This window comes from Entelurus aequoreus, linkage group LG06 (genome assembly GCF_033978785.1).
Source record: "Entelurus aequoreus isolate RoL-2023_Sb linkage group LG06, RoL_Eaeq_v1.1, whole genome shotgun sequence".
NCBI classification, from domain to species: domain Eukaryota; kingdom Metazoa; phylum Chordata; class Actinopteri; order Syngnathiformes; family Syngnathidae; genus Entelurus; species Entelurus aequoreus.
In genome coordinates this window covers 37,886,545-37,899,044 of record NC_084736.1, presented here as the reverse complement: position 1 = coordinate 37,899,044, position 12,500 = coordinate 37,886,545, and the positions used below count along the sequence as shown (strand labels likewise).

Here is a 12,500-nt window from a genome sequence, read left to right as displayed (position 1 = left end):
ATTTATATGTGGTTTATATATATATTTATATTTGGTTATAGTGTATATATATTTATATGTCGTTATAGTGTATATATATTTATTTGTGGTTATAGTGTTTATATTGGTTTATATATATTTATATGTGGTTATAGTGTATATATTGGTTTACATATATGTATATGTGGTTATAGTGTATATATATGTATGGTGGTTATAGTGTATATATGTTTATATGTGGTTTATATATATTTATAGGTGGTTATAGTGTGTATATATATTTATATGTGGTTTATATATATTCATATGTGGTTATAGTGTATATATATATTCATATGTGGTTATAGTGTATCTATATTTCTATGTGGTTATAGTGTTTATATTGGTTTATATATATTTATATGTGGTTATAGTGTATATATTGGTTTACATATATGTATATGTGGTTATAGTGTATATATATTTATTGGTGGTTTATATATATATTTATATGTGGTTATAGTGTATATATATTTATATGTGGTTTATATATATTTATATGTGGTTATAGTGTATATATATATTTATATGTGGTTATATATATTTATACGTGTTTATTGTGTATATATATTTATATGTGATTATAGTGTATATATATTTATATGTGGTTATAGTGTATATATATATTTATATGTGGTTATAGTGTATATATATTTATATGTGGTTATAGTGTATATAAATTTATATGTGGTTATAGTGCATATATATTTATCTGTGGTTTATATATATTTATATGTGTTATAGTGTATATATATTTATATGTGGTTTATATATATTTATATGTGTTTATAGTGTATATATATTTATATGTGGTTATAGTGTATATATATTTATATGTGGTTATAGTGTATATATATTTATATGTGGTTTATATATATACTTATATGTGGTTATAGTGTATATATATTTATATGTGGTTTATATATATATTTATATGTGGTTATAGTGTATATATATATTTATATGTGGTTATATATATTTATATGTGGTTATAGTGTATATATATTTATATGTGTTTATTGTGTATATATATTTATATGTGATTATAGTGTATATATATTTATATGTGGTTATAGTGTATATAGATTTATATATGATTATAGTGTATATAAATGTATATGTGGTTATAGTGTATATATATTTATATGTGGTTTATATATATTTATATGTGGTTATAGTGTATATATATTTATATGTGGTTTATATATATTTATATGTGGTTATAGTGTATATATACAGGGGTATTTATATGTGGTTATATTGTATATATATTTATATGTGGTTTATATATATTTATATGTGGTTATAGTGTATATATATGTATATGTGGTTATAGTGTATATATATTTATATGTGGTTATAGTGTATATATGTATATATGTGGTTTATATATATTTATAGGTGGTTATAGTGTATATATATTTATATGTGGTTTATATATATATTTATATTTGGTTATAGTGTATATATATGTATATGTGGTTATAGTGTATATATATATATATATATATATATATATATTTATATGTGGTTATAGTGTATATATATTTACATGTGGTTTATATATATATTTATTTGTGGTTATAGTGTATATATATTTATATGTGGTTATAGTGTATATATATTTATATGTGGTTTATATATATTTATATGTGGTTATAGTGTATATATATATATATATATATATATATATATATATATATATATATATATATATATATATATATATATATATATATATATATATATATATATATTTATATGTGGTTTATATTGTATATATATTTATATGTGGTTTATATATATTTATATGTGGTTATAGTGTATATATATGTATATGTGGTTATAGTGTATATATATTTATATGTGGTTATAATGTATATATGTTTATATGTGGTTTATGTATATTTATAGGTGGTTATAGTGTATATATATTTATATGTGGTTTATATATATATATTTATATTTGGTTATAATGTATATATATTTATATGTGGTTATAGTGTATATATATATATATATATACATATATATTTATATGTGGTTATAGTGTATATATATTTATATGTGGTTTATATATATTTATATGTGGTTACAGTGTATACATATTTATATGTGGTTTATATATATTTATATGGGGTTATAGTGTATATATATTTATATGTGGTTTATATATATTTATATGTGGTTATAGTGTATATATATATTTGTATGTGGTTATAGTGTATATACATTTATATATGGTTATACTGTATATATATTTATATGTGGTTATAGTGTATATATATTTTCTCATTCTGTTTTGCACACTCTTGGAGTCAACATGTGCATAGCCATGTTTCTTGTTTATATTGTTTTTCAAATCACCTGACATGTATACTGTGTATATGGACATCATTTATCCATTTTTTTAACGTAATTTTTTATATACATGTTACAGGTTATATATATTTTATTATTTAATGTATCAAATGTGATGAATATTTAATGGCCCACAATAGAAACAAGCCTTTTGGCTTTTTGTGCCATCCATTTGCCTTTTTAAAGCGTTACATGGATTACATTCTTTAACATGTCAATAAACTTCAATTAATCAATCAATCAATCAATCAATCAATGAAATCAGTGCCTCACACATTGTGTCAGCCAATATATATTCCTCCCCAAAAGTCCGCCTCCCTGGTCATGTGACTGGCTGCCGTTTGAGCCCCCCCCCCCCCTCCCTCCCCGAAGCGTGGAGGAGAGAAAAGCAGCGAGCGTCCCCTCACTTGACTTGCAGAGGACGTCTGCACCTGTCGAATGGACCGTCTGCCGTGGTAAGACACACATCTACTCTACATATCTATATACATATATACTACTCTAGATATCTACATACATATATATACTACTATATGCATGCCATCTATATACATATATACTACTCTACATATCTACATACATACTCCTCTACATATCTACATACATGTATACTACTATATGCATACCATTTATATACATATATACTACTCTACATATCTACATACATATATACTTCTGTATGCATGCATCTATATATATATATATATATATATATATATATATATATATATATATATATATATATATATATATATATATATATGTATATATATATATATATATATATATATATATATATATATATATATATATACATATATATATATATATATATATATATATATATATATATATATATATATATATATACATATATATATATATATATATATATATATATATATAAATATATATATATATATATATATATATATATATATATATATATATATATATATATATATATATATATATATATATATATATATATATATATATATATATATATATATATATATACTACTCTACATATATATATATATACATATATACTACTTTAGATATCTACATACATATATATACTACTATATGCATGCCATCTATATACATCAGTGGCGTGCGGTGAGGTTCATGACTGGTGAGGCACTGACTTTATCACAGTCAGATTTACAAACATATGAACCCTAAAGAGTATCTTATTCACAGTTTGATTGGCAGCAGTTAACGGGTTTTGTTTAAAAGCTCATACCAGCATTCTTCCCTGCTTGGCACTCAGCATCAAGGGTTGGAATTGGGGGTTAAATCACCAAAAATTATTCCCAGGCACGGTGCCGCTGCTGCCCACTGCTCCCCTCACCTCCCAGGGGGGTGAACAAGGGGATGGGTCAAATGCAGAGTACAAATGTCACCACACCTAGTGTGTGTGTGACAATCATTGGTACTTTAACCTAACTTTAACTTTACACTTACAAACTGTAGCACACAATAAAGCACATTTAATTAAAAAAACGTTATTATGGTCTTACCTTTACTTATAAATGCGGGAGCGTTGTGAATGAATGAAATATGAAATCCGCGCTGCATTCTGCAGGTGTACCTAATGTTGTGTCCCTGTTCACGGCTCCTCCGGCGCGCCGCGCGAGCATTGTTGTTTTTGCACTTTTTGGCTTCTTGTTAAGTGACTTTTTTTCGGTGGAGTCGGTCTTGAACGTGGAGGGTTTGGGTGTGGGCTTTGGTTGGTGTGGTGCTCCCGTCGGGCGATGCATTCTGCGGCGGGAGTGTTAACCGGCACCAGGAGGCGGGGTTATGATACGAGCCTCACACAGTGTGTCTTGGCAGCAGTTTTATGATCGCTCAGCACTAAAAATACGTTACACACATACAGTTGTTGACAAAATACACTGTACATGATATACCTCAGCTAACTAAACTATGGAAATGTATAATATAATTCATATAGCAATACAGTCTCACTGCACAGCAGGCCAGCAGTTAGCCGAGTCATTGCGCACAATCCATGTTGAGGCACAACGCAGTGACGTGCCTCAACTGGCTGCTGATCACCGCACCGTCTCTTCTCAGTATTTGAACGGCAAATGTGAAAATCAAAATAAAAATAATCTAAAACTGGTGAAGTTAAATGGAAAATAACTTTATTATAATCACTGGATACATATAACAATTTAATGTTGTTTTTTTTCTTTTTACTTTTTTTTTCTTTCCATGATGGCAGGTGAGGCCGTGCCTCCCCTGCCTCTAGTGACTGCACGCCACTGATATACATATACTGTATAATACTCTACATATCTATATACATACTACTCTACATATCTACATACATATATACTACTATATGCATGCCATCTATATACATATATACTACTCTACATATGTATATACATATATACTACTCTTCATATCTACATATATATAATACTATATGCATGTCATCTATATACATATATACTACTCTACATATCTACATACATCTATACTACTATATGCATGCCATCTATATACATATATACTACTCTACATATCTATATACATATATACTACTCTACATATCTACATATATATACTACTATATGCATGTCATCTATATACATATATACTACTCTACATATCTACATACATCTATACTACTATATGCATGCCATCTATATACATATATACTACTCTACATATCTATATACATATATACTACTCTACATATCTACATATATATACTACTATATGCATGTCATCTATATACATATATACTACTCTACATATCTACATACATCTATACTACTATATGCATGCCATCTATATACATATATACTACTCTACATATCTATATACATATATAATACTCTACATATCTACATATATATATACTACTATATGCATGCCATCTACACTTTGTATACACATGTATCTACTCTACATATCTATATACATACTGTATATACTACTCTACATATCTATATACATATATAATACTCTACATATCTATATACATATACACTACTCTACATATCTATATACATATATACTACTCTACATATCTATATACATATATACTACACTACATTTCTACATACATATATACTACTATATGCATGCCATCTATATACATATATACTACTCTACCTATCTACAGGTATATACATATATACTACTATATGCATGCCATCTATATACATATATACTACTCTACATATCTATATACATATATACTACTATATGCATGCCATATATATGCATATATACTACTCTACATATCTATATGCATATATACTACTATATGCATGCCATCTATATACATATATACTACTCTACATATCTATATACATATATCTACTCTACATATCTATATACATATATACTACTCTACATATCTATATACATATATCTACTCTACATATCTATATACATATATCTACTCTGCATATCTACATAATATATACTATATATGCATGCATCTATATACATATATACTACTCTACATATCTACAGTATATACATATATACTACTATATGCATGCCATCTATATACATATATACTACTCTAAATATCTCCATACATATATACTACTAAATGCATGCCATCTATATACTTGTATACTACTCTACATGTATATATACATATATACTACTCTACATATCTACATACATATATACTACTCTACATATCTGTATACATATATACTACTCTACATATCTACATAGATATGTACTACTCTATGTTGGTTTGGTCCCATAAAGTGTGCAACGTAATGAGTGAGGTGTAGAGAAGCGGCAGGTCATGGGGACGCTGCGAGACCTTCAGTTCGCCTTGCAGCTGAAGATCGAGGAGCTCCGGCAGAGGGACACGCTGATAGACGAGCTGGAGCTGGAGTTGGACACCAAGGACGAACTCATTCGTAGACTTCAGGAAGAACTGGACCGCCACAGAGCGTCCGTGGTCCTGCCTGGTCCGTCTGCGGCCAACGCCGGTACGCACAATTTTCACTGTCAATCCCCAGACAATATTTTACTGTGAAATAACAGATAACAGTTCATTGCTGTGAAATATAAGGCTAGCATGTTTTTTTGTTTTTTTTACAGTCAATGGTTTTAATGTCATGTACATTTTTATTAGAGCATTTTAAAAATACTGTTCAAATACGGTGAAATCCTGGTAAATCTTTACAGTCTAAAGTGCAGCCCCTAGCTCATTTTTGAACGGCACAAATGTTAGCGTTCTAGTATTAGCATGCTAGCTTTTTTTGTGTGGTAATTTTGCTGGTACCTCTGCATCAAATAATTTGTTACTTGACGAATGATGCATGCTAACATTAGTATGCTACGTTTTTTTTAAGCTAATTTTGTAGACATATACCTCAGAGTCAAATATCGTGTTACTTGATGAATGATACCTGTATGCATGCTAACATTAGTATGCTAGTTTATTATTTATTTATTTTTTAGCTAATTTTGTAGGTATAGACCTCAGTCATATTTTGGTACTTGATGCATGCTAACATTAGCATGCTAGCATTTTAAGCAAAGTTTTTGGGTACACAACTCAGAGCCATATATTTTGGTACTTGACGCATGTTACAGTTACAATTTTTGCATGCTAACATTAGCATGCTAGATTTTTTTGGATAATTCAACAGGTCAGGTTAGTGTCATATATTTTGGTATTTCACAAATGCTAACTGTAAGCATGGTATTCTTAGCATGTTAGCATTCTACTGTTGTTGTTTTTTTTAGCTCATTTTGCTCATAGTTTGTGTTACTTGACGCTATTTGGCCAGCGTGCAAACTTTTAGCATTTCAGTTCAGGATTGGATCTTCAGCATTCACACAAAATTTCTACCGAAATTTCATTTTCTAGTTCTTTAAAATAAATCTACATAATGTACAGTGGAACAATGTGGCCACCCCTGGTCTACAGTAGACATAATGCCGGCTGGAACGACATGTTTATTAGGTTTAAGTGTACAAAATTAGCTAAAATGCTAACATTAAACGTTAGCATGCTAATGTTAGCACAGGGGAACAGTTAGCATACTTTTAAGATGGCGCCAAGTAACAAAACCCATGATTGTTAGGTTAAAACGTACAGTATAACAATTGCTAAATTGCTATCTAAAATATTAGTATAGTAATCTTAGAATGTTTATGTCAGCATGTCAACATATGAACAGGTAGCATACTTTTACAATGGCGCCAAAGAACAAAATCCATGATTATTAGGTGAAAATGTAAAAAAAACAAAAACACCTTAAACGCTAGCTTAGAAGGTAGTATAGTAATTTTAGCATGCTAATGTTAAAATCTGACAACTGAGCTACCAGCTACAATCTACGGTTGTTGTTTTTAAAATGCAATACTGTGAATGGAAAAAACGATCACCGTATTTTTCACCTTTAAATCCGGCAGCTCAATCGCCAAAATTTTACCATACAATAAATAATTTGGTCTTTGTTTTTGCAATGCATTGTTATAAATAGAAAAAACGTACCACTGTTATTTTTATGTCAAATTCTGGCGACTGAGCTGCCAATTTTTACCGGAAAATCTACGCTTGTTTTTACATTACTGTAAATGGAAAAACGGTACCACTGTTATTATTACGGTAAAAAAAAACGCCAGACCAATCGCCATCATTTTACTGTTAAATGCTGTGAAATCCTGGTAAATCTCTACAGTCTATACAGTATACACCATGCTGGCTGGGTTGACATGATTATTAAGGTAAAAAGTACAAAATTAGCTCATATGCTAGCATGAAATGTTAGCATGCTAATATGTTAGCAGGGCAACGGGTAGCATACTTTTAAGATGGCACCAAGTAACACAACCCATGATTATTAGGTTTAAACATGTAAAATTTGCTAAATTGCCAGCTAAAACATTAGCATAGTAATGTTAGCACGTTTATGTTAGCATGTCAACATATGAACGACTAGCATACTTTTAAGATGGCACCAAGTAACAAAACCCATGGTTATTAGGTTTAAACGTGTACAATTTGCTAAATTGCCAGCTAAAACATTAGCATGTTTATGTTAGCACATTTATGTTAGCATTTCAACATATGAACGTCTAGCATACTTTTAAGATGGCACCAAGTATCAAAACCCATGATTATTAGGTTTAACGTGTAAAATTTGCTAAATTGCTGGCTAAAACAATAGCATAGTAATGTTAGCACGTTTATGTTAGCATGTCAACATATGAACGGCTGGCATACTTTAAAGATGGCACAAGTAACAAAACCCATGATTATTAGGTGTAAACGTGTAAAATTTGCTAAATTGCCGGCTAAAAAATTAGCATAGTAATGTTAGCATGTTTATGTTAGCATGTCAACATATGAACGGCTGTCATACTTTTAAGATGGCACCAAGTATCAGAACCCATGATTATTAGGTTCAAACGTGTAAAATTGGCTAAATTGCCAGCTAAAACATTAGCATAGTAATGTTAGCATGTTTATCTTAGCATGTCAACATATGAACAGCTGTAAGATGTCTCCAAGATATCTTTTCTTAAAAGCTGTGTCAGTTATTGTTTGTGATGTGTTGCAGCCTGCTCTGCTCCAGGAGATGAAGACTTGGGGCGAGCCGACAGGAAGTTGATCATGTCTGAGTGCGTCAATTCGGATCTTACCAGCTTTCCTCCAAAGATGTGCGACAAAAGCCAGGAGTAAGAAAGAGTGCATGACCGTCCCCTCGGTGTACACTTTACCTTCCATTCCGACTCAGCTGCCAATTGTTCACCATGTTGTTTTTACAGTGGATTACTGTGAATGGAAAAATGGTACCAGTGTTTATTTTAAGTTAAATTATGAGCTGGCAGTTTTTTTTTTACTGTGAAATTTATGGGCGTTGTTTTTAAAGTGCATTACTGTCAATGAAAAACGGTAACAGTTATTTTTACGTTCAATTCTGCCGATAGAGCTGGCGTTTTTTTTTTTAAACCGTAAAATCTACGGTGGTTGTTTTTACACTGTGTGACCTTGATTTGACATTGAAATGTTATCATCTCCCAACCAATATTTTACAACACAAACACTACGTTTACATACTTTTTGACGATGTTTAATATAGCGATATAGAGCGGTATAGTTCGGTTGGTAAAATGGCCGTGCCAGCAACTTGAGGGTTCCAGGTTCGAGCCCCGCCTCTGCCTTCCTAGTCGCTGCCGTTGTGTCCTTGGGCAAGACACTTTACCCACCTGCTCCCAGTACCACGCATCTATTTTCTTCCGCTTATCCGAGGTCGGGTCGCGGGGGCAGCAGCCTAATCAAAGAAGCCCAGACTTCCCTCTCCCCAGCCACTTCGTCCAGCTCCTCCCGGGGGATGCCGAAGCATTCCCAGGCCAGCCGGGAGACATAGTCTTCCAACGTGTCCTGGATCTTCCCCTTGGCCTCCTGCCGGTCGTACGTGCCCCGGTCGTACGTGGAGGAGCAGCGGCTTTACTTTGAGCTCCTCCCGGATGGTAGAGCTTCTCACCCTATCTCTAAGGGAGAGTCCTGCCAACCGGCGAAGGAAACTCATTTGGGCTGCTTGTACCCGTGATCTTGTCCTTTTGGTCATAACCCAAAGCTCATGACCATAGGTGAGGATGGGAACATAGATCGACCGGTAAATTGAGAGCTTTGCCTTCCGGCTTAGCTCCTTCTTCACCACAACGGATCAATACAGCGTCCACATTACTGAATACGCCGCACCGATCCGCCTGTCGATCTCCCGATCCACTCTTTCCCCACTCGTGAACAAGACTCCGAGGTACTTGAACTCCTCCACTTGGGGCAACTCCCAACCGTGCCACGCCGTGCCCCAATAATAAACTATGATTGGTGCGGATTAATATCCCAATACTGTAATATCGGTATCATAATATCAAAATGTAATCCCACTCCTTCATGAATAAAATGTGCCTGCATGTTTCCAGATGTCAAGAAGTGATCCAGGCCGCCTTCTTGAAGAGTGACTTGTTGAAGAACCTGGACGAGGACGAAGCGAGAGCCGTGGCGGCCGTCATGTACCTCGCCGTCGTCCATCATGGCTGCCGCGTGATTCAGGAGGGAAGCGGCGGCTCTCAGGCGTACGTTTTGGAGGGTAAGTTTTTCTTATCTGCCGTTAATCAGAGCATGTGGCGGCGATGAGTAGCCGTCAGGCTGAGGAACCTTCTTCATGTGTACACCACGTATTTATTAACCTGAATGTTACACTTCCTGTCTGAACACACGTGTTGCCGTCACAGAAGGGAGGCTGGATGTGACAAAAGATGGACACCAGCTGCTGACAATCCAGCCCGGAGAAGTGTTTGGCGAGGTGGCGCTCCTTTACGATTGCCCACAGGTGTACTCCGTCACAGGTGTGTACAGGTCAACCTCAACAAACTTACAACACCTGCTTCCTGCAGTGCACCATGGTTGCCATGGTAACAGGGAGTATAACCGTCTCATAGCCTCGTTACGGCAACCGTATCAGAGTGTAATAATGACACATTGATGGAGATGGTAAGTCACGCTGACAAGCAGATGTTGCAGGATTTATTTTTCATCAAATGTTGGGAACATCTTGTTTGACCCATTTCTGGGTCAACATGAAAGGATAAATGACGTGGGGGGGCCACGTAAATTAGTGGGGGATACATAAAATAATGTGTAAGACAACATAAAATAATGTGGCAGACAACATAAAATAATGTGGCAGACAACATGAAGTAATGTGGCAGACCATTGAAAATATTGTGGCGGGCCAAATAATATAACGTGGCCCACCACATAAATTATGTTTTGGACCACACAAAGTAACACTGAAGGCCAAGGTAAGTAACGTGGTGGACCACATAAAATGATGTCGTGGGCCACTTAAAATTATGTGGTGGGCCACTTAAAATTATGTGGTGGGCCACACAAAATGATATTTTGAGTCACATAAAATAATGTGTCAGACCACATAAAATAATGTGGCAGACCACATAAAATAATGTTAGGAGCCACATAAAATAATGTGATGGACCACATCAAATAAAGTGGCGGACCACATAAAATAATGTTAGGAGCCACATTAAATAATGTGGCGGACCACATAAAATAATGTGGCGGACCACATAAAATAATGTGGCGGACCACATAAAATAATGTGGTGGGCCAGATAAAATAACAGGCAAGCGATGTAAAATAATGTGGAAAGCCAAATAAAAAAATGTGGCAGACCACGTAAAATAATGTTGCGAGCCACATAAATTATGTGGCAGACCACACAAAATTATGTGGCGGACCACATAAAATAATGTGGCGGACCACACAAAATGACGTGGCGGACCACGTAAAATAATGTAGTGGGCCACACAAAAGGATGTGGCGAGCCACATAAAATAATGTGGCGGAACACGTAAAATAATGTGGCAGACCACATAAAATAATGTGGCAGACCACACAAAATGACGTGGCGGACCACGTAAAATAATGTGGCGGGCCACATAAAATAACAGGCAGGCAATGTAAAATAATGTGGCAGGCCAAGTAAAATGATGTGGCGGGCCACATCATTTTTATGTGGTCACACACACACACACACACACACACACACACACACACACACACACACACACACACACACACACACACACACACACACACACACACACACACACACACACACACACACACACACACACACACACACACACACACACACACACACATAACTAAATGATGTGGCGGACCACACAAAATGATGTGGCGGACCACATAAAATGATGTGACGGACCACATAAAATGATGTGACGGACCACATAAAATGATGTGACGGACCACATTAAATGATGTGACGGACCACATGAAATGATTTGGCGGACCACAAAAAATGATGTGGCGGACCACATAAAATTATGTGGCGGACCACATACAATTATGTGGTGTACCACACAAAATTATGTGGCGGACCACAAAAAATAATGTGACGGGCCACAAAAAATTATGTGACGGACCACATAAAATGATGTGGTGGACCACACAAAATGATGTGGCGGTCCACACAAAATGATGTTGCGAGCCATGTGGCAGACCACGTAAAATAACGTTGCGAGCCACATAAAATAATGGGGCAGACCACATAAAATGATGT

At 33.8% G+C, this 12,500-nt stretch overlaps 1 protein-coding gene across 2 annotated transcripts in view; it reads left to right on the top strand.

Annotated features, from left to right (window-relative positions):
• Positions 1–2,757: 2,757 nt before the first annotated feature.
• LOC133652201 (cGMP-dependent protein kinase 1-like) overlaps positions 2,758–12,500 on the top strand; it is a 42,512-nt gene continuing 32,769 nt past the window's right edge. The window contains exons 1-5 of one of the 2 annotated variants that reach the window (XM_062050688.1): positions 2,758–2,834; positions 6,130–6,359; positions 8,946–9,063; positions 10,315–10,481; positions 10,627–10,740. In XM_062050688.1, coding sequence (XP_061906672.1) covers positions 6,170–6,359; positions 8,946–9,063; positions 10,315–10,481; positions 10,627–10,740 — 589 coding nt within the window. In that variant the 5' untranslated portion in view covers positions 2,758–2,834; positions 6,130–6,169. Of the gene's footprint in view, positions 2,835–6,129; positions 6,360–8,014; positions 8,110–8,945; positions 9,064–10,314; positions 10,482–10,626; positions 10,741–12,500 lie in introns of those variants that run through there. The other variant, XM_062050689.1, reaches the window with a different exon arrangement.